Source organism: Dipodomys merriami, unplaced genomic scaffold, assembly GCF_024711535.1.
Source record: "Dipodomys merriami isolate MVZ:Mamm:240054 unplaced genomic scaffold, mDipMer1.0.p SCAF_14, whole genome shotgun sequence".
NCBI classification, from domain to species: Eukaryota; Metazoa; Chordata; class Mammalia; order Rodentia; family Heteromyidae; genus Dipodomys; species Dipodomys merriami.
This window is the reverse complement of record NW_027202715.1, coordinates 39,210,433-39,234,979: the sequence shown is the minus strand read 5'-3', so window position 1 is coordinate 39,234,979 and position 24,547 is coordinate 39,210,433. Positions and strand designations below refer to the sequence as shown.

The 24,547-nt window shown below is 37.1% G+C and overlaps 1 protein-coding gene across 5 annotated transcripts in view; it reads right to left on the bottom strand.

Annotated features, from left to right (window-relative positions):
- The window catches only part of LOC138826174 (ligand-dependent corepressor), a 97,790-nt gene that overhangs the window by 21,959 nt on the left and 51,284 nt on the right, over positions 1-24,547 (bottom strand). For 4 of the 5 annotated variants that reach the window (XM_070021317.1, XM_070021321.1, XM_070021319.1 and 1 more), the window contains 2 exons: positions 17,183-17,470; positions 12,958-13,051 (listed from right to left, as the gene is read on the bottom strand). In XM_070021317.1, coding sequence (XP_069877418.1) covers positions 12,958-13,051; positions 17,183-17,420 — 332 coding nt within the window. In that variant the 5' untranslated portion in view covers positions 17,421-17,470. Of the gene's footprint in view, positions 1-1,252; positions 10,555-12,957; positions 13,052-17,182; positions 17,471-24,547 lie in introns of those variants that run through there. The other variant, XM_070021322.1, reaches the window with a different exon arrangement.

Genomic DNA, 24,547 nt, shown 5'->3' with positions numbered 1-24,547 from the left:
CTGAGCAGAAAAGTCTGTATAAGATTCATCTCTTCAAGTGGTAGAGCGCTTACCTTGAGCACAAAGACAGTGCTCAAGCCCAGAGTTCAAGCCCCACAACTGACCCCTCCCCCCCCAAAAAAGACTCATTTCCAATTAACCACCAGAAAAATCATCACTGTGGCTCAGAGGTAGAACACTAGCTTTGAGTGAAAAAGCTCAGGGATGGCACCCAAGCCCAACAACTGACCAAAAACAAAACCATAGGTACTTAAATAGTCTTAATTGAATGATATTATGTTTGTACTTATGCAGATGAAAATTAGCAATTGTGGCAAACAATTCTAGCATGAAGTTTTACTTGAATAAAACCATAAAACTAAATTTTGTCCAGGGGCTGGTGGCTCATACATGTAATCCTAGCTACTCAGAGGCTAAGATCTGAAGAGCACAGAGACAGCTCCCAGGTCCTGAGTTCAAAGACCAAGACTGATCAAAAAATAAATAAAAATAAATTAACATATATATTTTAAGTTGAAAAAAAATTTTTGGTTGGTTGTGCGGCTTGAACTCTGGGCCTGGGCACTGTCCCTAAGCTCTTCAGCTCAAGGCAAGTGCTCTACCACTTGAGCCACAGCGCACTTCCTGATTTCTGGTGATTAATTGGAGATGAGTCTGACAGATGTTCCTGCCCAAGTTAGCTTTAAACCACAAGCCTCAGATCTCAGCCTCCTGAATAGCTAGGATTGCAGACGTGAGCCAAAGCACCCACTGAAAAGATTAAAGTAAGTATTTCACGGAAGCAAACTGAAAGAGCATCAAATTAATAGAGACATTAGACGAATACGATACTTCACTTGAACTCTAACTTTGTAACAGTAACATCTACTAATCAAAAAGATTTCATTTGGAAAGATTTATCACAGAAAATGATCAACTCTGGGGGTGAGAAGGTGGCTCAATGGTAGAGTGCTTGTCGTGCATGCAAGAAGCCCTGGGTTCGATTCCTCAGCACCACATAAACAGAAAAGGCAGGAAGTGGCACTGTGGCTGCTCAAGTGGTAGAGCACTAGCCTTGAGCTGAAAGAGCATGCCGGCCGAGTTCAGGCCTTACAACTGACATACACACAAAGAACAGAAAGAAGAAAAAAAAAAAAAAAAGATCAACTCTGATTGCATTTAACAGTATATATCTAACTCTCCTTGTGAAAAAATTTCAAAAATACTAAAATCTTAAGTAGAAACAGAACTTTTAAAACAGTTTTTCACAACAAAATTTATTAGAAGAATAGTGGTTTTGAAAGTCTAGCATCCAGTGAGAACTACCATACACAACATTACAGCTGGGAATGTTTCTCCAAAATGTCATGGTCAAATAATACAATGGAACCATTAAATCTTACACATGCACAAAATAACTAGTGCTTCTGACATACAATGCAAAAGGGGGTGGGGACCACATGGATTAAAATTTTAAGTACTCATCACATACATTAAGACACAGCTTATTTTAGTCCAGTCAAAAATCAGAACTGCATTTAAAAATGTAGTGCAATCAAACCAAAAACGTTAATTTGTGATCATAAGTGCTCTACTACATAAACATTGATCATAGCAAGGAACAAAAAGTTCAAAATCACACAGTACAAAAAAATCTGTAAATAAATATAAACTACAGTACAAGAGAAATATTAAATTATACAATTCCGTCAAACTGTAAACAGTATATTGAAATGAGGTCCATACGAGTTTAGGGGGTTCCTGTTTTGTTGCATGACACTTGAACTTATATAAATCTGATTTTCCTATCTTCAAAGGCTATAGTTTTATATATGAAGATCATTCTGTAGGATGTAAAATATCAACTATTAAAGCAGAGGGGTAACCAACCTATTTTGTTCACCACAGGTAGTACTGTAGAAAACAAAAGGTTAACAGCCAAGTGTTAACATCAGAAGAAACTTGTCACTGAGGTTTTTAAAGGCTATAAAATACACTGACATAATTGTCTCCTGATACGCAGGTTTAGACCTCTGCTAATTTTTTGACATTTTTACATACTCATGTTAAAACACCAACTTTGGCAGAATCACTACTGATAAACTCAAAGCACTCCTGGCCCAATGGTTCTATCACAGTGGCCAGTGCACAGAATTCTCTGGAGACATTGCATAAACTAGAATGTAGAGGTCAGACACCCAAGGACCAGTGCTTGAATTTAGTAGTAGTTATGGTGAAGAAGCAAGAGCCACATTAAAGAGGAACTACGCCTGTTCGTTTACAGACACAGTTAGGAATGTCTTTTAATTGTGCTGGCTATTAGTGGCATTTAAAAAATATATAGTGTAACCATGTGTGCATGTGTGTCTGTGTGTGCTGGCTATACATTTATGCACATTTTAAAAAATACACTGTTAACAGGAACCCCCATATTATCTGCTCAGTAGTAATAACTGAATATATAGAATGCCACTATAAGAGTGTGAGGCACCGTGTGCTGGAGAGTTATATGCAGCTTTAAAATCTGTTTGGCTGAGTTATACCTGGATACCTGAACTGAGTTTTTAAAGTTGACATTCATCAAAGATGTGCTACCAGCACGTCAAAATAAAAGCAAAACAGAAAATTACAAGTCACTGTTAGGTTTAAGAATAGCATCTAAGTACCTGAATTGAGTGAGAAGAGTGTGTAAACTGTCCCTGAGGGTTTTTAAACAGTGTGTACAAGTTGGATTTCTAAAAACATTAGTCTTATTTAACAGTGTGGACTGATAAAATACCAATGTCTGAGAGTTTAAAGTGGAGGTTATAAGAATTATATGCAAACTCTCCTAATTAATCGTTTATGCATTCTTTTCAAAGCAGCAACAAGCTGCTCTAAAGGATACATCCCATCAGAACAAGCAACAATGTGGGAGTCAGATAAAGGTTTCTATCTTAGTCTGGTTTTCTGACAGCACAGCCTATCAATATCCAATGACTATATCTTTCCTAGATCAAAATGTAACTAATTTTGACTAGCAATATAGGATTAGACTTTTAATCAAACACTTTGCTATTACATACTAAATTCCTTAAACTTACTAATGCTGGTATTACTAACCTAGTTAATCATCCCACCCACATTTAGAAATATACCCTTCCACAACTTAAAAACATTAAGATCCATTACAGTCCTCTGATGTAAAAAGCATGTCAGTGAATTAATATTAAAAATTTACAGTAAAAAGGCTTGAATTTCAGCCAAAGATTCTAAATACTGTTCATTCCCTGAAGACTTCAAAAGGGAGAGAATCCCTACCCATTTTCTTGGTGATTTATTTTTCTAAAATGGTTTGATATGATTTTTCACTTGAGGTCATTTTCCCCTCACCTCTCAAGTTCCAAATTCTTAAGCTTGAAATGCTTAATAAAATGAGAAAAATGAGGCAAACACTTAGAATTGCTAGACAGGTACAAAATGTTACTGGTTTCTTTGTTAAAGTAAGATTTATAAAAATGTGATTCAGACTCCATATTATGTTATATGCTTCATATTTTCAAATAATCATCCTAAGACTTACAGTACCTAAGACTCTGAAGATAAATTAAGACTTTAGTGTTGCAACAGAAAAAGTGCTGAATTATCCCTTTTCTAGTACTTAAAACATTTTGGACAAGTGCTTTCCTAATGACAACAAAATTTACTATATAACCTTCCACCAAGCAGGAAAAAGTCACCTGGGTGAAAGAAAAGATTTTTAGGAGTGTAGCACCAGGTATTTACCAAATAGGAATGGTTTCACTCATTCTGAGGGGTAAAATATTCTAGATTGAAATTCTATTTGGCTATTGACTGTTAAAAATCCCTGCTCTACTATGTCAGTGTCCTGTGTCCTGCCCAGCCCCCCACCCCCAATTCCCCATACACACACACTATCCACTGAGAATTTAATCTCCAAAGAGATTTCAAAATTTACGTTTTCAGGACATACCTGAGAAAGGGTGCAATTATGCAGAACAAGGAACCCAAGACTGCACTAATACTGGTTATGGGTTCGTAATTTTTTTCTCAAGACAAATCTAAAAAGTTTAAGAGGTATGGATCCTTCAAATAAGTCTTAACTGCTTTAGGGTTTTGTTGTTTTTGGTATGTGTGTAGGGTCATTTCCAGTGTTAAAAGATCATCTTGAGCCTGTTCAATAACAGTTCAAGGACTAAAGGGTTCATTTCCACATTCAAACAATAAAGATTAAATATTATGATTACAATATCTGTCCAATAAATCTATAGTTAACTAAAAAGTGCTTGCTTTACAGCTTTTATGGATACAGCTCTAAATGAACTGAAACCTTAAAATTACCCCCAAATAGTTGCAGAATTTATGCTTTATTATTTGCCAAGTTGACATTAATTAGCTTTGATTCTTTCTCAATGTAAAATATTTTTCTATCAAAAATGAAGATGGCCCAACTTTAGCACACTGTCCTGTAATTAACTTTTAGTATAACAGAGCATAATCTTTAGACTCTTCTCTAAGATCTATGTACTTGCCCATCCTAAATCCCATGCCTTTCTCCCAATCTCCTTTAACACTTAGGACACACAGCTTATAGTGTTATGAGTTAATGTTTGACTCTCTAAAAGGTCACAGGTAACCTTTTATTTGGATTAAAAGAGGATATGCAAAGAATTTCCTCAGTCAGCATGTTCACAAAATCTAGTCAAGTCCCAAGGACAGAACCCAAAATCAACTAAAAACAAAGAGTCTGGCGGTATCCATGTACCACAATTATACTTTTTTTTCCCTTTTGGTAGATTTTGAAAACAGATTAAAAAAATACTATATAGTTATTAATGGTCTCCTAAGTGGACTGTATGACTAAAGCCATCAAGTTTTTAATAAACACTGGCCTGACCACAGTATTAATAAAAACCTAATTCTAATAGAAAGGGAACATGAAAAAAACCTTTGATACCTTCCTTCATGAAGGCCAAAATTTAGTCTATAACTTTCAATCTTCTATAAAACATTAAGTGGGGCAATTTGATCTATCCATATTCTATGACCAATGACAGCAACCTGAATATATAGAAATGAGTGGTTCGTATGAAAACAAGCTCAGGTATTTGGTTAAAAAATTACAAAAGCCAAAATGAGTGGCTTTAAATGAAACCTTCTAAGACAATAGCTGTTAAATAAACTGATAAAAACCTGTCATATATGTGCTGTACTGACTCAAAATACTTTCAGCTTCTGACATTGAACTGACTCATTACTGTTTTAAGAAAACAATCACATTAATTCAAGCTTCACTATTGGGGTGGGGGTTATCAATGAAATGAGAGAATCATGAAGACTATGCCATGTGTTTACATGGAGTAGGAGAAACACAGCTTACTAGCAGCTCAAAGGCTAACATGTACTGCTTAATGACAGAAGGTAGTTATGATAAAGGTCTTAACAGGTATGCTTAGTTAAATTTAGAGTTCTCTCCAGAAAACCGAAAATTAATCATCTCATTGTATCATTCATTGTTCTGCTATCTGATCCCATATAGCTCACATTACAGCTAAGGTAAAAGATTGGGGAATAGAAATGCCAAATAGTTGAGGTAATGGTTTTATGTAAAATAACCATAGTTCTAAAGCACTTCAATATTGTAAAATAAAAGTGTACCAAATAAAGCTAATACACACTTCACACTTGTTGAGCTTGCTCACCAGAACTGACCAGTAATTAACTTCACATAAGGACCCCTACTACCACACAAAGCCTTACTCATATTCAAGATCTGCTGCAGCAAAGTTTTATCAAGCAACATCTAAATTTCAGAATAACAACAAACTTATATTAAAAAGTATTATACATAAATATAAATTATTTTTCCTGAAAGAGAGACCTTGTCCTTCATGGTATTTAAGAAACAGAAAAAAAAAAGTGTATAGCTCATCACAAATATAACTCAGAATAACTTGTAAGCCTACTGAACAAAGAAATGCAATATACTGTATTAGGTCAACTTTGATGAGTATATCATCTCCAAAATAAGAAAGCTAATGATAAAAAACACCAACTAGTTATCCTCCTCAGAATTAGTGTTCTTGATTTTATAGTGCTATAGCTTATCTACTCTACCATATCAATGTTCTCTCATTTAAAAACGCAAGAATTTATTTTAAATATATTATTTCCTACAATTAGTTCAAATAATGTTATTTGAGTAATGTCATCATCTATCCCTCTACTAGAAAATGCCACGAATAAAGGCTTCTGTGACAGTCATGACTACACTTTCCATACCATAAAAATGGTCAACTGATGTTTGGGCCACGCAAAACTCTGATTAGCAGACACTGAGCATGCGAATAGACCAATTTCTATTACAAAGTTATAAAGATGTCCCCAAACAAGAATATCTACACTGAAAGTGCCAATACCATATAGTGGCAAATCAAGAAAGAAATCAAATATTTAAAAAATCACTGCGACACAAAGACTGACAGCCAGCGATGTGATGAGCCATCTCCAAGAAATACATGGTACAATGGAAAATCTGAACACAAAATTTAACATTAAAAGTGCACCTGAATATTACAAACTAATTTTACAAAAACTACAATAAGGTAAAATATATAATCTTTTTGAAATATTCAGCAGCTTTTGTTTTTTTAAGGTTTTTTTTTCTTGAGAGGCTCATGAAATTTAAAAGGGACCACTATCTAATTTCAACCATGCTTCACAAAACAATAATGGCTATTTTATATTGCAATTACAAATGTAATGCAATTAGTGCTTTAAAATAATCTACACTCAACAACAACAAAATAAAAAAGAAGAGAAAAAGAGAAAGAGACCTTTGGAGAAAAATATGCTTATTCAAAAGCTTCTTGGAAAGGAAAATTTACCTGAATTATCAAGTCATGACTGAACTCAAGTGTAATGTTTAAAAGCTTCACAGACATGAATATTACAATCTTCAGGTCTCAGGACTTTTAATCTGAGAAAGTTTAGAGTTTGGTTTGTTTTTAAATTCACTTTCTAACCAAAACAAATAATAGAAATACTCAAATTTTCACTATTTACAACTCTCAGCCTACAATCTGAAATGACACAATACAAGTTCTCTTATTTAAACTGCAGCATTAAAGGGTAGGCACACCATTCTTCTGCTGCTCGATTGTCATCCACTGAAACACACATAGAAAATATTTATGTTAGTAAAATGATCACTCCGTGTCCACTACAATGACAAAATTTACATAACTCAATTCATACATCACTAAAGACTACCACATAGGATTAAACCTCTCTCAACAGTAAAATTCTACAAAGTTCATCTTTTAGGGCCAGATTTTTTAATGGGCCTTTAATATTTCTTTCTGAGAGGTGATAAAAGCAAGCACAAATAAATTTCTCCAAGAACCTTTTTGCAGCAATTCTGAGTTAGTGAATACTCCAAACATTATGCAAAAAGTTGCCATGGCTGGAAATGTGTCCTGACAAATTGAGTATGGAACGAAGGAGGTGGTCCTTCATACATTTAAGCCCTTTGCTTTCAGCAAACTTTCAATTTCCTTCAACTGCAGATGAAAAACACATTTCATTATGCATTTCTACTGCAACTTCCAGCTAGGCTGGAAAATATTGCAGTTACATACTATTTACTCAATCAAAACTGCTTTTTCTGTTGGGACTAGAAAGCTCAGGGGAAACAGGTTCAGTCACCCATTGATTAACCTGCTATACAAAATAACCAAATCAAAAAGAGAACCACGCCCAGACTGTGTCAAGAATGAGCAGTGTATGTATTTTAATAACAGCAATGGTGTGCCTAACCTTTGAACACACATGGAAAACTATCCTTAACCTAATTTAATTAATAGGTCCAAAGTTTCCAGGCCAGAATTTATGCCTTGAGAATACCTGGACTTACTACTTCTCAAATTGTTAGTATCCACTTGAAATCACCAACTTTAATCTAATCAACATGGCATGCTTGATTTTATGCTACACAGAAACAGCAATGTTTTTTGGTTTTGGTTAAGCATTAGAAGGGCCTGATCACTATTCTCAGCAGATAAAAATACAGAGTGTATATGGTATGGATTTTGTTTTGCACAAATAGTAATTTTAATATGATCGTAGAAAGATACTAAATTGATGGGCTTCACTTATCAGATTTTCTTGCAAAAACTGTAGAAAGTAAACTTTTCAAACTTAAATTACTATAATCTTAAAAGCCCATTTCAAAAAAAGCTTAGATATTCCTTCAAGGAGTGCTTATGATCTGAAAGGTCTTGATACGTGTGCTAAACAACCATGGAATTCAGCTAAATATAAGAAAAAGAAGGGGATATTATGTAGGACACCATAGAAAATTTCAGATAAACAAAATTATGTAAAACTTTGAAAAAAATACTATGTACTAGTATTTGGATCACTTAAAAAAGAAACTCCAATAAACTCCTGACTGAATTACATGAGAAATGATATGCAACCTGAGTCATATTAGGATTCTGGGTTTTTTCTTGGGATTCTCTTATCCAAAACTTAGATGCTTCATGAATAGAGATATTGGACAGACTACTGAAGTTATAAAATCTAGGTATCATTTTTGCTATACCGTAATTACTTATATATGTATTTCCCTATTTCTCTCATCCCCATTAAACAGATCTTGAATATCTTCAACTAATTGCTGCAACATTATTCAGTTGTTAGCACATAATCAATTCAGTAAAAGGACTGAAAAATACAAAGAAACAGTTGCTAAAACGAGGCATCCTCCATTATTTTATGTAATGTACCCTGACTGCTCCTGAGTAAGAAGGGAGCTCGTCCTCCATGAGATAAGGCTATGTCCTCACTTGGTGGTGAGACCAAATTCTACCCTTAGAAAATCTCAAATGAAACCACAGCAAAGGTAGTGTTCAAAGTAATTAACTGAAGCATTTCTGAAGGTAGTGTGTGCACATTTTCCACCTCCTTCCCCTCTGGGTGAGCACTAAGATTGCTAATTCATTAAGCAAATTTAATAGTGAGAAGAAAATGATGAAGTATAATTATAAATGACCCAAATAAGTGTTTATCATTGAATAACCAAATTTCTCAAATTCAAAGTTTCACTGTTCTTCTTTGTATTTTCTTTAGTTTAATCCTTCAATTAGTTGAACTGTAGAAAAAATATGAATAATTTTGTAAGATTGTTTTCCAATTTGCAATGATAAAGCTCCCAGTAAAAAGCACAGGTGATATTTAAAAGAGGCCTTTTTTCTCCTCTTTTTTTAAAGTAAAGGCAAACATAAAGGAATAAAGAAAGAAAAGCATGCAGGCTCTACAGGCAAGGAGTCCACTTCCATGTATCTGTTCTGTGAGGTAAATCAGCTCTCTTTTGTAGAGAAACATGCAAAAGGCCAAACAATATTCCGAGCCATACTGCACATGGAAATTTAAAAATATTCAACATTCAGAATGCACCTTTCACCTCTGTACACACAAGTCAATGCAAAATCTGCAAAGAAATGAGTGTCACAGTAATGAAGTTAGATGCAAGCAATGACAGCTAAACAATGATGCAGTAGTGCTCACCCAGTTTGTACAGTAATTGGCACTCTACAATATTCCTACTCATTTTTTGATTCATTTGCACTTTGTGCTGCCTCTCCCTGGGGATCTAATTCAATCTTTACAGAAACATCTGGCCCCTCCGACCTCATTAATTTCATCTTTTTCTTTGGAGGGTTTTTCAAAGTGCCCAGCCTCTCTTTTACTTTGTACTCCAGTGTACTGTGGGGAATCCCATAAATACTCTGAGCTTTGGAAACACTCATTTTTCCACTCATAACCACTGAGATTGCTTCCTCCAGTATCTCACTGTTGTACTGTCTGTAACGCCCTCTTTTCTTCCGAGGCTGCTTGGAACCAGGGTCTCCTTCTTGATCCGATGTGGGATATGGCTGTCCAGAGGTAGACTGCTCAGCATCTGAGCCCCAAGAATCAGGTCCAGCATCTAACATGCTTTTTCTATTTTGTTTTGGAAGAATAGCCCTTAACTTTTTACTAAGCGCGCTCTCCGTTTGTGAACCCATTACCAAAGAGCTATAGCTGTACTGATCACCAGTGCGAGACTCCCAAGAAAGATCCATTCCTCGAACTTGTGGTATCTTTAAATCTACAGGAGATGAATGGCTCACATCCTTTTTTCCATCTTGTTTTGCTTGAAGTGCCATTTTTGGGAAGGCAGAGTTTTCTGCAAGAAAAGGAAGGTCACTGATGTTGTTGAGTGCACCATTTCCCCTGAACTTCATTCGGTTGAGGTTGAATTCATAATGTGGTTTTGCCCAAGAGGCTTCCCTGGATAATATTAAGTGTTGTCCATGATTCTGTAATCCAGATGGCCCAAGGCTGGCAGCTGTGGACAATTGGTTTCTGCTCAGTAGTTCTTCACTAATCTGTAGAGATCGAGCCAGTGGAACTTTGAGTGATGTGGAGTGTCCAAAACCTTCCCTGGTTCCATCCTGTAAGCTTCTTGGAGGTACCCCATCACCACTCCGAAGTCCGTCTGGGCGGTACTGGCTGGGTCTCCCAGGTCGCCTAATTGGATGGAAGGAAACTGATGTGAGCAGGACTTGCACAGGTAGGGAGGGATGGGTGAGGGGACCACTCCTTTATTAGAAGGCCTTGCTTGGGTAACATCACTTTGTGTTATTTATTTTTTTTATTTTCTCTAAAATTAAAAAAAAATGGTCTCAGCAGTTAGTTTTAAAACGTGTTCACAAAAACGAAAAAGAAAAAAAAGGACCTTTTTGGGCAAAGAAAAATTAAAACTGTTGGCTGGTCTCTGGTTGGGTTCACAAATTTTCGGAGAAAAAGTTTCGCGCAACTGTTTGAAAATAGCACCTTAATTATAAATTACAAAGTAATCATTAGTCTCATAGATCTATACAGAATTGTATTACCAATGTGACGTTACCACTAAACAAGTACAGTAATAAAAGAGTAAGCCAAATTATTTATTTTGATGCAATGTGTTCAACATTCACGACAACTATCTATAAAACTGAAACTATTTACAGTGATGGAACACATAGATAACATTCATTTACCACACAAACAAGTTAATTTCAACATTAATCATAAAATAATTCCAAATTATATTTCTTATATTGACTGGGCATGGCAACCAGTTCCATGGTGTATGTTTGGAGGGTTAGGGGTCCAAACTTAGAGAACCCACTGCATTATAACTTACCACGTCTTCATTTTAATACATGACTGGTTTATATATATATATATATATGAATATCGTGATTCTTCAAAATAACATATTTCCCACAAAGTTCTATTCGTTTACTCAAATAATAGAAGCAAATAATCTTGTAGCAGTTCTCTTAGGTTAAGAAAATTTTTTATTCTTGAAATACCAAATGGCTATTTTTAAATTTTAAGTGGATAGCTCTGAAACCTCTTACACAAAGTTAATTTGTAAGGTTTTAATTTTTCAAAGAGAAAAGTTTATCAAGCTTATGACTTGCAACTGGGAAAGTATGCCCAAAAGTGAAATTTTTCATAAACAATGATAAACCAGCTATGTTTTACAAAACTCTAGGGTTACCATTAACACAAATAGTGCTGATTACTCAACTAAAAGATGGGCAGTACCTCTGGTATATTTGTCTTCTATAAAACAAACCAAACAGAAAATAATTCCCATTCAGAAGGAAGAACACAAGTGACTTTTAACCACATAACACACAGACCTGGCAGCCACGCTTAAGGTGAATCTTAAACAAAGGATTCATTTATACAAATTGCAACTGGACTTCTGCTACATACATTCTTAATTAAACAACTCAAGTATCTTTGTTATGTGAGACCCAAATGATGTGGGGCCCTGCTGACTTATATGTAGATCACAATGAGAGAAAAGCTTTAAAAATAAAGTATGCAACATAGTTCAAATGATATTTTCAGACTGAATAGAGATGAGAGAAAAAAGAAAAGGATGGATTCTTGAGAAAAATCAAGCCAAATATTTTAGAAGTCACTAAAGGAATTCTTCAGTGTAGATGAAATTAACAAGTAAGCCGGATATGTCCACTTGTTCTTTTGCTATCTAAATAAAATTTTCCCATATTGATTAGTCTAAAAGGTTATATCTAAATATCAAATAATTTAAACTTGCCAAAGTTAGTTTTCATATCACAAATGAAGTTCACTTTTGGGTACAAGTTTCCTAACATGGTATCTAATAAGGTGTCATTAAAATTTGACTTTTCTAAATGGTCATAAACATGCACAAGTGAGAATTAGACAATTCTTACACTATAAAATTAGGTGGTCAGAGAATTCACTTTAGTCCACTAAGAGTTATCAAACTAAGAAGCATAAGATTGTTATCCATCAACATCTACAATCAGTGCTATTAATCAAAATATACATATAATTACATATTCTGAACCGCTAGAGTTAAAACTGCAGTTCAAATCAGCAACCAACAATCCAAAACCAAACCAAATAAAATCAAACAAATACACAGTAACAAACATGCACACCAACCCCACTAGAAATACAAAGTGAAATACAGAAGCCCAATTTTCATTCAACAAATTTTAGCACAAATAATACTGTTTTTACATCTAAGCTGTAATTATTTTAGTTTGTTTTTCACATTCCAAAACACTTGACAACAAAAAACTCAAAGACATATTCTTGGCACATTTATGGTTATTTACCATTTGCACTAAACTTACAAAACTGTTCTATATTCTCCAATTCTAGATAGCATGAATAAACTTTTACTTGCTAAAAGTTACATTACAAGAGAGCCACCTGAAAGATTATTACATGAAAGAATAAGCTTTTTAAAAGGTGTACAAGAGAGACTGGATAATTCACTTTTGATGAATTATCTATATAAAACTGTAGAAGGCTACAAGTGTTTTTCCCTTACCCACCTATATAAGATTGTGAAAGGCTACAAATGTTTTCCCTTACCCGTTCCCTTGAGTGCTAGAGCAACCTGGAGAATGGCTCAGGGAAGTGCTGCCAGCACATGGACTTTTCTTAGTGGATAGATCAAGTACACCGTCTGTAGAAACACAAATAAATACCTGAGGATATTAAAAATAGCAAGGAGACCTGAATGTATTAAAAACAAAGAAGCAGACTGTGTTAACTAAACAGATATACAAGACACATAAATGAGTTATTAGATATAATTATGGTATTTTTTCTTCTGAAGCATAATATTTGGCAAAGCATGTTTTATCTGATATCTCCGAGCATTACCTATTTCACTAACAAGGCAAAAGTACAGAAGATTTTAAGATACAGTGAGATACTGGAAATATCCATTTATATCGCATCTGGGTCTGCCCTACAGTTATTAGACTCTGTATGTGTCTGCATGCACATGCGTGTGCACACTGCTCCTGGGGCCTCAATTTAGGCCTAGGCCCTATCCCTGAGCTTTTCTGCTCAAGGCTAGCACACTATTACTTAAGCCACAGCTCCACTTGAGGCTTTTTACTGAAGAGTCTCATAGACTTTTCTGCCTGAGCTAGCGCTGAACTGAAGTCCTCAGATATCAACCTCTTGAGAAGTTAAGAATATAGGCATGAACAACCAGCACCTGACAGACTTCATTTTTCTAAATTTACCTTTGTCCAAATGAGCTTTAATGTCTCATTATATCATATAATTATAAAATCAAGTTCTTCAAGAACTCAATCTACCTAAAACTCCAATAGTACATGAAAACTAGACAGAACATTTTAAAATATATTACATGTATAAACTAGCAAGATAGTCTGAAAATGAATCAATTGTTAATGGTTTAACTAGTATGTGTTAATTATTCTTTATACACATCTACAAAAACTACATATATATTTGTATTTAATATCTTGAAAACATCCACTGAACTGCTAAATTCCATTGATAAAATTTATGAAAGCAACATGGTTTTAAATTAAGCTCAAATATTGGTGGGCAAAGATTAAAGGGGAAAAAGAATACAAATAAAAGTCTGGAAATATAACCTACAAGCTAGATCAAATAGTAAATTCGTGTGATTAATATATATAATTGGAAGACTTTCTTTTCTCTTGAAGCTATTATTATATACATGCAGGTACTACAGTTTGAACTTAGGGCCTCATCCTTGCTTGACTGGCACTCTATGATTTGAGCCACACCTCACTCCACAGTTTTTTTGTGTTTTTTTTTTTTTTTTTTTTTTTGGTCCGGTCGTGGGGCCTGCACTCTGGGCTTGGGCGCTGTCCCTCAGCTCTTCAGCTCAAGGCTAGCGCTCTACCACTTGAGCCACAGTGCCACTTCCGGCTTTTTTCTTTTTGCTTATGTGGTGCTGAGGAATCGAACCCAGGGCCTCAGGCATGCAAGGCAAGCGTTCTACCACTGAGCCACCTTCCCAGCCCCTCACTCCACAGTTTTTGATGGTCATTTTAGAGATGGGAGTTTTATGGACTTTCCTTCCCAAGCTGGCTTCAAACTGTGATCATTTGAATCTCAGTAGTTTAGATTATAGGCATGAGCCTATGGCACAATCTCAAAGTTTTTTTTTTCTTATAGACATATGTAAAACTCAATCTTATAATCATAAGAGACTTTTATCTTGAATTAACAACTACAAAAACTAGAGGTGGAGCTATGGCTCAATAGTGAAGTCTAGCCTTGAGCATAAGACTCAAGGATGGTGTCTACAGCTCTGAGTCCAAGCCCTATTACCAGCACCAAAAGAAGAGAAATGCACTGCTTAGAATAGTTCCAACAGGTAGAACTTAAATTAAAAACAAATCATAAAGGAAATAGTTTAAATTTTTGCTTAAGTCTGTATAATATGCCATTATGTAGTTCAAATTCGTCTTTGTAAAAATGTTGCCAATCAATAAAACATACCTTTTAAGCTACTATAAAAAAGTAATGGAATCATTGTTAATTCTTATTACTAATACTTTAAATATATCTCTATTCTGTCATCCTATTATAAACCTGAGACATTTGAGGGAACATCTAGAGTAGAGATTTTAAATGGATACTAAAATTCTCTAAAAAACGGAAAATACATACAATTTTGCAAAGGCACACCAAATCAGCATAAACTCAAGGGTAACTAGAAGGTCTCCTATGTAGGAATTTCTCAAAACTTAAGATATTGCCTGTTGTAATACTCAAACAAGAGGAAAATTGGGGGGGGGAGTGTCATGGAGGGGAAGGAGGGAGAAACATGGATAAACAGATGGGGATTATCAAAGAATACATTTTTATTCAGCATTTTAAAAATACCTTATTGTCAGGCATCAATGGCTCATGCCTGTAATCCTAGCTACTCAGGAGGCATCTGAGGATCCTAGTTCAAAGCCAGGCTAGGCAGGAACGTCTGTGAGACTCTTATCTCCAATTAACCACCAGAAAACCAGAAGTGGAGTGCTAGCCTCAAGCAGAAAAGCTCAGAGACAGTGCCCAGGCCCAGAGTTTAAGCCCCACAGCAATATAACAACAACCAAAATCCCATCATTGTCAACACCATAAATTTACTATTATTTCTAGTGCTTCAAAGGCTTGGTTGAAAAGCTCACATCAATTTTGTGAAAGGTCATATGAGATCAGAAGCAACAGGAATATGTAATGTATCCAAAGATAGCAAACTCTTCAGAGGCCCAAGAAACATTTGCTAAACAAAACTATTATAACCTCTTAACCTTGCCTCTAAGCTAGATCCCCAATCAAATTCCCTTTTGGAAGTATTTCAAGGTTCATAATCCAGGGCATATGTTTATGTGTGTGTTTCTGTATTTGTAACACACTGAATACGCTTAAATTACAGTGTGTCCTACTATCTTCTCTTTTTATTTATTTCTTTTTTTTTTTTTTGGAAGATTGTGGGCCTGAACTCTGGGCCTGGGCACTGTCCCTCAGCTCTTCAGCTCAAGGTTAGCCCTCTACCACTTGAGCCACAGTGCCACTTCCAGCTTTTTCTGCTTATGTGGTGCTGAAGAATCGAATCCAGGGCCTCATGCATGCAAGGCAAGCACTCTACCACTGAGCCACCTTCCCAGCCCAAAGATTCTTTTTCTCTTTTTTTTGGGGGGGGGGGGTGTCGGTCGTGGGGCTTGAACTCTGGGCTTGGGCCCTGTCCCTCAGCTCTTCAGCTCAAGGTGAGCACTCTACCGCTTGAGCCACAGTGCTACTTCCTTCTCTTTTTATTTCTAACTCGAGTGATTCTTTTTTTTTTTTTTGGTTGGTTGTGGGACCTGAACTGTGGGCCTAGGCGCTGACCCTCAGCTCTTCAGCTCAAGGCAAGAGCTCTACCACTTGAGCCACAGCGTCACTTCCAGCTTTTTCTGCTTATGTGGTGCTGAGGAATCAAACCCAGGGCCTCATGCATACAAGGCAAGCACTCTACCACTAAGCCACCTTCCCAGCCCTCGAGTAATTCTTTAAAACTCCAAATAATACGTATTTTCCCTTATGATCTCATTTACAGCCTAAACTTCCCTCTAACAAGAACAGTTTTTCAGATAGATAATAACTGTAGAGCCTTGAGTATGAAGGAAAAAATCTACTTTTTTAAAAATATGGGTATGGGTAATAGTTTGAAAAGTGCTTATATTAACATCATTAGTAACAACTATTATACCACCTGAATTGCATATCTATCATGACTAGGAACTGCTGGTGGGTTAAATTCTTATAACTTTTATCTGGCTGGGTGCTGGTGGCTGATGCCTATAATCCTAGCTACTCAGCAGGTTTGCAATCTGAGGATTGTGCTTCAAAGCCAACCAGGTCAACAAAGTATGTGAGACACTTATCTCCAATTAACCACCAGAAAACCAGAAGTGGTGCTGTAGCTCAAAGTGGTAGAACTTTGAGGAAAATTGCTTAGGGATAGCACACAGGCCCTGAGTTAAAGCCCCATGATCAACAAGCCAGAGACAGACAGACAGACAGACAGACAAGACAGAGAAAAGGTCTCACTACGTTGCCCAGTTCAGTCTCTTGAAACCTGGGCTCAAACGATCATCCCCACCTCAGTCACCCAAATAGCTGGAATTATAGGTGCATGTCACCGTGTCCACCTAGAAAAACGTTAGTTTTTATCTTATTGTATCTGCTGTCCTACTTGTAAAATAATCTTTTTTCTCTCCAAAATAAAGTTGTCTGACTGGACAGAGGATACCATGACATCAAACCATACCTTGTTCACTAGGTTCTGACTGAGACTTTCTGACAGTAAGGTCCAGAGGTGAGTCTTGGTCAGCCATGAGAAGTTTGCTGAGCACAGGGTTCTGAGTAGTTGCAGCCGTGGGAGAGGTGGTGACTGGAGATGCTTTCGGCAGGCTTTGGTTCTTTGTGCTATTGGGCTGGCTGGGGTCCTGAGTAGAGCTATTTTTTGAGGTATATTCAGCAGCAAATTGTTGGATCATTCGCTGCATGATCTCACGGGCCACTAGGGGAATATTGGGGTCGGAGACCCAGGGACTGTCTGTAAACAAAGATTTATTTACTTTTAAAGTGGGATAATGCATTTTAAAGAAAAAAGATAGCTATGAAGAAAACATAAAAATTTAAAATCTAATATCCTAAAACTAGTATTCCTCTTTTGACATATTTTTAGTCTCTAAACTTTTAAGTTAGTAAGCTGAAAAAAATGACTTCCTAAAAACATTCCTAAACATTTTCCTCCACTCATGATTTGTAAGATTTTTTTTAAAAGGGATGTATCATACGGGTAAGAAACACTTACCTGATAAAGAAACCCCCAAACCCTCTCTTATAAATTAAATATTCCTCTGTTAAATCTATATATCACATCATGTTTTCTCCAGAGTTTTCCTTAGCTATCTCTTAAATTTCTCAAGAATGAGTTACAGAATTCATAAGTGGTTAAATTACTTCCTGTTAAAAACTGAAGGCAAGCTGGGCGCTGGTGGCTTACGCCTGTAATCCTAGCTACTCAGGAGGCTGAGATCTGAGGATCGCGGTTCAAAGCCAGCCCGGGGAAGGAGAGACCGTGAGACTCCTATCTGCAATAAACCATCAGAAAAACGGAAGTGGCGCTGTAGCTCAAGTAGTAGAGCGTTCGCCTTGAGCTGAAGAGCTGAGGGACAGCGCTCAGGCCCAGAGTTCAAGCCCCAAGACCGACAAAAAAAAAAAAACAAACTGAAGGCAAGATAATAAACAAGATAACATATAATAAAAAAGAAATACTTAATTTTAATAACCATGACAGATGAAGCCATGATTTACAGTTAAGTGTACATGAAAATCACTTTTTTAATAGAAACAGATTGTTGGGTCCTTTCCTAAGAGTTTCTGATTCAGTAGTTCTAGAAGGGGTCCAAGAACTAGCATTTCTAACAAGTTGCCTTATACTACTGGGGATTACAATTTAGGAACCTTGGGGGCTGGGAAGGTGGCTCAGTGGTAGAGCGCTTGCCTTGCATGCGTGAGGCCCTGGGTTCGATTCCTCAGCACCACATAAGCAGGAAAAAAAAGCTGGAAGTGGTGCTGTGGCTCAAGTGGTAGAGCACTAGTCTTGGGCTGAAGAGCTGAAGGACAGCGCCCAGGCCCAGAGTTCAGGCACCCCAACCGGACCCCCCCCCCAAAAAAAATTTAGGAACCTTGGGCTAGGAGTCAGATCTCAACAGCTGAAGATAGACCATGTTATTTTCCATGACTTCTTTATATCCTGCCATTAACAGTAATGAAATAAACACCTAAGTTAGTGAGTTCTAGTTATGATAAAGTTAAAAATAATTATCATTAATTTTTTGTCACTCAGCTCTTCAGCTCAAGGCTAGCGCTCTACCACTTGAGCCAGTGCCACTTCCGATTTTCTGGTTGTTTACTGGAGATAACAGTTTCGTGACTTTTCCTGCCTGGGCTGGCTTTGAACTGTAATCCTCAAATCTCAGCCTCCTGAGTAGGTAGGATTACAGGCATGAGCCTCCAGCACCTGAACTGGAAAAACCTTGAGTTCAAATGGGGTAAGACATAGAAAAAATGATTTATATTATTACCTTCATACATATATAATTATATGTAATTATAATTACCATGTTAGTCACAGTTCAAAGGTAGCCTGCTCAGGAAAAAGCCATGAAACTCTTATCTCCAATAAACCACAGTGCTGTAGCCTTGAGCTGAAGAGTTAAGGGATAGTGCTCAGGACTAGAGTTCAAGCCCCATGACCAACCAAAAAAAAAAAAAAAAAAAAGGAAAGAAAGAAGAGAAATAAATACAATAATCAAATTGATCACTAAATAGTGCTTCTAATAATGAGAAAAGCTGGCCACAGGTGGCTTACACCTGTAATCCTCGCTACTCAGGAGGCTGAGATATGAGGATCATGGTTCAAAGCCAGCCTGGGCAAGAAAAGTCCGTGAGATTCTTATCTCCAGTAAACCACTAGAAAACCAGAAGTGGTGCTGTGGCTCAAGGGGTAGAGCACTCGCCTTGAGCTGAAGAGCTGAGGGACAGCACCCAAGCCCAGAGTTCAAACCCCATGATCGACCAAAAAAAAAAAAAGAGAGAAAAAAATGTGGGAAAGGGAATCTGTTTCATGGTACAATGCTTACAAATCATGTTTAAGGCCTAAGGCTTGGTTTTCCAAACCAGACTGCTAGAGGGGGAGGGGAATTGAAAGAGAAAAATGAAATCTAAATTTGTGCAGATTTATTGATAGAATTCAATTAAAACTTTCCCTTTGATGTTAAAGTTCTGCCTGTGCCCCTGACTCCCACCACAAAACTTTGAAGGCCTTTTTATATAAGGTGCTTCTTAGAAAAGCTCAGTTTGGGAGGGGAAGGGGGGGACACAGAAATGGCCTGACAAAGGGTGAACAAATGCAGCAGTGATACTCACTAGACACTATGCTGTAAATGAACTAAACAACTTGTAGGTGACATGGAAGAGAAAAAAATGGGACAAAAAGAAAATGTACCAAAAAGAAATGTACCATTGTAACAATGAGATGTACAAGGCACTATGTTGAAAATGAACTTTACAATTTAGGTGGGGGGGGGGGGGAGGAGAGTGCAGTTGTACAAGTGGGAGGGAAGGGATGGTAGGGGAAAAACAAAGGAGAAGGCAACAACGCTTGATAAGAAATGTACTCATTACCTTGCTCATTGTACAGTATTTTCACAATAAAAACCTAATTAGAAAATGTACTCATTACCTGACTTAAAAACTGTAAGGGCTGGGAATATGGCTTAGTGGTAGCATGCTTACTTAACATGCATTAAGCCCTGGGTTCAATTCCTCAGTACCACATACACAGAAAAAGCCAGAAATGGTGCTGTGGCTTAAGTGGTAGAGTGCTAGCCTTGAGCCAAAGAAGCTCAGGAACAGTGCCCAGACCATGAGTTCAAGCCCCAGGACTGGCAAAAAAAAAGGGGGGAGAGGGAGGGGGAAGGCGGAGGGGGAGGGGGAGGGAGGGGAGGGAGAGGGAGAAGAGGGAGAGGGAGAAGGAGGACAAGAAGAAGAAACTGTAACCACTCTGCACATTACCTTTATAATAAGCTTAAAATTTTATTAAAAAAAGAAACTCTCAATTTCCTTCACTGTTTTTAAGGTAAGTTTTTATAACCTTTTATTCGCTCTTTCTAGGCAAATACCACCAGTATTTCAAAGCTGTCAAGGACCTGGGAGACTGATTTACAAAGTTAAAGAAAAAGGAATTGACTTTTGTTACTGCTAAAATCTAAAATCACCATAATAAAAAAAATAGTTTATAATCGTAGCTACCTACTCAGATGGCTGAGACATGATTATGGTTTCCAAGCCAACCCAGGCCAAAAACTTCCTGAGACTCTTATCTCTAACCAGCAAAGGACAGAAGTGGAAGTGTGACTCAATTGGTAGCTCCAGCCTAGAGTAAAAGAGCCAACCAAGGAGAGCTCAAGGCCCCAAGTTTATTTATCAATTAAAATCTCAAAAGGAGGTGAGGCACTAACTAGTAGCTCCTGTTGTAATCTTAGTTACTAAGGAGGCTGAGATCCCAAAATCAAGATTCAGAGTCAGACCGGGCAAGAAAGTGCATGAGACTTTTTTTTTTTTTTTTTGCTGATTGCAGAGCCTGAACTCTGGGCCTGGGTGCTGTCCCTCAGCTCTTCAGCTCAAGGCTAGCGCTCTACCACTAGAGCCACAGCGCCACTACCGGCTTTTTCTGCTTTATGTGGTGCTGAGGAATCGAACCCAAGGCCTCATACAAGCACTCTACCACTGAGACACCTTCCCAGCTGTGTGCATGAGACTCCTTAATTAGCCAGCAAAAAGCAAGATGTAGAGCTGTGGAAGAGCCCTTGTCTTGAGCAAAAAAGCTTAAGACATAGCACCCAGACCTGAGTATTAGCACCAATAGGATTCTAACAGACCACAGGTCATCCCCACCCCCCCTGCACCATTCCCCCCCCCCCGCACCCTCCCCCAGCCATGGATATTATTCAATACCAAAAGATGCTCATAAAGGATAACCAAAGACACAAAGAAGTATTTTTAATTGTTTCTTCCTGCAAATGCTAATGGTTTAATCAATAAAAACATTCAATTAGGTAAGGTTCAGAGTTCTTAAAATGCTTTCAAAAACATTTCTTTCTCACTCTCTACCATGTATTAAAAATATTTCTTAGTAGGATGCCAGTGGCTCACAACTGTAATACTAGCTACTAAGGAGGCTGAGATTTTAAGACTATAGTTAAAGCCAGGCCACCAGGCAGAAAAGTCCTGGAGACACTTATTTCCAATTAATCACCAAAAAATCAGAAGTATCTCTGAGGCTCAAAGTGGTAGAGTGCTAGCCTTAAGCAAAAAAGCTCAGGGACAGCACTCAGGCCCTGAGTCCTGCCCCCCCCCCCCAAAAAAAATAAAAGACCATATATTACTTTAAAAATATTTCTAGGCATTAGATTTTCTTATTAACAGTTATTCAACTTTCCATTTTACCCTGTGCAAGATTACTCCTAAAATGATAGATTCTATATAATTTGTATGTATTAGTGGTGCCCTTTTCCCCATGGAAAGTTTAGGACTATATAATAAAAAAGAAAAATTCACAAATATTAAGCAAAATAATTTATGAATGTCTGTTAACTAGTATTAGGGAAGCATTATTATCTTTTTTAAGTTTGATAAGTGCATTCATTCTTTGATATAACAATGACTCTAGAAACAAACAACTGAGTCAGATAAAGCAACAAGAACCAAAATAAAATTATAGAAAGATATGTAAATTCTATACCCTAATCACTGATATATTTTAAAATACAAATGTAATTTTAGAATAGCATCAAGTGTTTAAACTTAATCAACAGAGTAAGCTGAAAAAAGATATGATTTTGATAGCTGCAAAAGGTATATTTATTTATTTTTGTGGGCTGATCCTGGGGCTTGAACTCAGGGTCTGGTAACTATTCCTAAGCTTTTAGGCTTTTTTTTTTTTGGCCTATTCTATGCTTTGGGCCACACAGCTTCACTTTCAACTTTTTTGGTGGTTAATTAGAGATAAGAGTCTCAAGGACTTTCCTGCTTGGGCTGGCTTCAAATCTTGATCCTTGAATCTCAGCCTCCTGGGTGACTAGGATTACAATGTGAGTTACCAGAACCTGGCTTGTAAAAGGTATATTTAAGACACAAAATTTCTAACCTTTCTGTACAAAAGGCTAAATCTATGCTTCTGAATCAAAGCATCCTTAATCTGAAAGACGAAAATTCAAGAAGCTCAGAAATGCATTCCCGCCCCCGCCACCCAAATCTCCCCTCCTCCCCCACCAACCCTATGGCTTGAACTCAGGGCCTGGGCACTGTCTCTGAGCCTCTCTGTGCTCAAGAATAACACTCTACCACTTGAGCTACAACACCACTTCCAGTTTTTTCTGTTTTATGGGATAGTGAGGAATTGAACCCAGTGCTTAATCCATGCTAGGCAAGCACTCTACCACTAAGCCACATTCCCAACCCCTGCCAAATCTTAAAATCACTATAATAAGTAAATCAAGTCAGGGGCTGGTGGCTCAAGCCTATAATCTTAGTAACTCAGGAGACCTGAGGATTGTGGTTTGAAGGCTGCACAGGCAGAAAGTCCATCAGATTCTTATCTCCGACCAGCAAAAAGCCAGAAGAAGGTAAGGTATGACAAGTTGTAGAGGGCCAGCCTTGAGTGAAAGAGCCAAGGGAAAGCACAAGGCCACCAAGAAATAATTCATTTTCTGAGCATCTCAGGCCCATACATAAACAAATATACAATCATACATTACATACAATTCCAAACAATTCCTATCACTTGAAATCTATCTTCTCTGAAATAAATTCCAAGGCAAGAATTTCTCTCCTAGACATATGTGTAAACTTTATGTCGTTATTCCTCTATAACCAAGGAATGTGACTAATAGAAAAAAAGGACAAATTATCTGAAGGAAATTTGCTTATAACTGACCTCAATAATGTCCCATAAACAAAGAGTGGACAAAGAATGATTCCTCCACAAAAATCAGGGAAAGATACTCTTTTTCAGATCATAAAGCCTGCTGTAGCAACATATTAGAATAATTATGTTATTTATTTATCTCTCAACTTATCTATACATCAATTGGCAGAAATAGACACACAGAAGACTATATATCCTAAAGGAAAGGAGTTGTTAAGGTATTTTATTTGGTAATGAACAGATAGCTTGTATTTTTAATATAAAATACTACCAGGTTCAGAGATGTAATCCTAGCTACTGAGGAGGCTGAGAACTGAAGATCACAGGCTGAAGCAAGCCCAGGCAGAAGGAAAAGTCCATGAGACTTTTTTTTTTTATTTTTTGGTTGGCCGTGGGGCTTGGGTGTTGTCCCTGTGCTCTTCAGCTCAAGAGCTTGAGCCACAGTGCCACTTCCTCCAAGAGACTCTTATCTCCAATTAACCACCAAAAAGCCTGAAGTGGAGCTGTGACTCAAGTAGCAGAACCTTAAAAAAAAGCTCAGGGACAGTGCCTAGACCTTGAGTTCAAGTCTAGAACCTGCACAAAAAAAGGTGAGTTACTGTATAAAACAATCAACTTTTTATATAACTAATGACTAATTTGACTATATTTGGGGACTTAGGGAACTTCTGGCAGGAAGAAGGTGAAATAAGACTCACTAGGGAAATTTAAGTCAGAGGGGATTAGTAAGTATTAAGATAGAAGGCAGCAGACACCAGTGGCTCACGCCTGTAATCCTAGCTACTCGGGAGGATGAGATCTGAGGATCTCGGTTCAAAGCCAGCCCCGGCAGGGCAGCAAAGTCTCTGAAACTCTTATCTCCAATTAACCACTAAAAAACTGGAAGTAGTGGTATGGCTCAAATGGTAGAACTAGCCTTGAGCTGAAAAGTTCAGGGACAGCACCCCGGCTCAGAGTTCAAGCCCCATGACCAACAAAAAATAAATAAAATAAAATAGAAGATAGATATGGCTAAGTATTTGACATGTCTAGGGATCTAACGGAAAAAAAGGAAAACACAATACAACAATCTGCATTCCTAAATTTGGTATGACATTACCACCTCATATCTCCTTTTGAAAATAACATATTAAG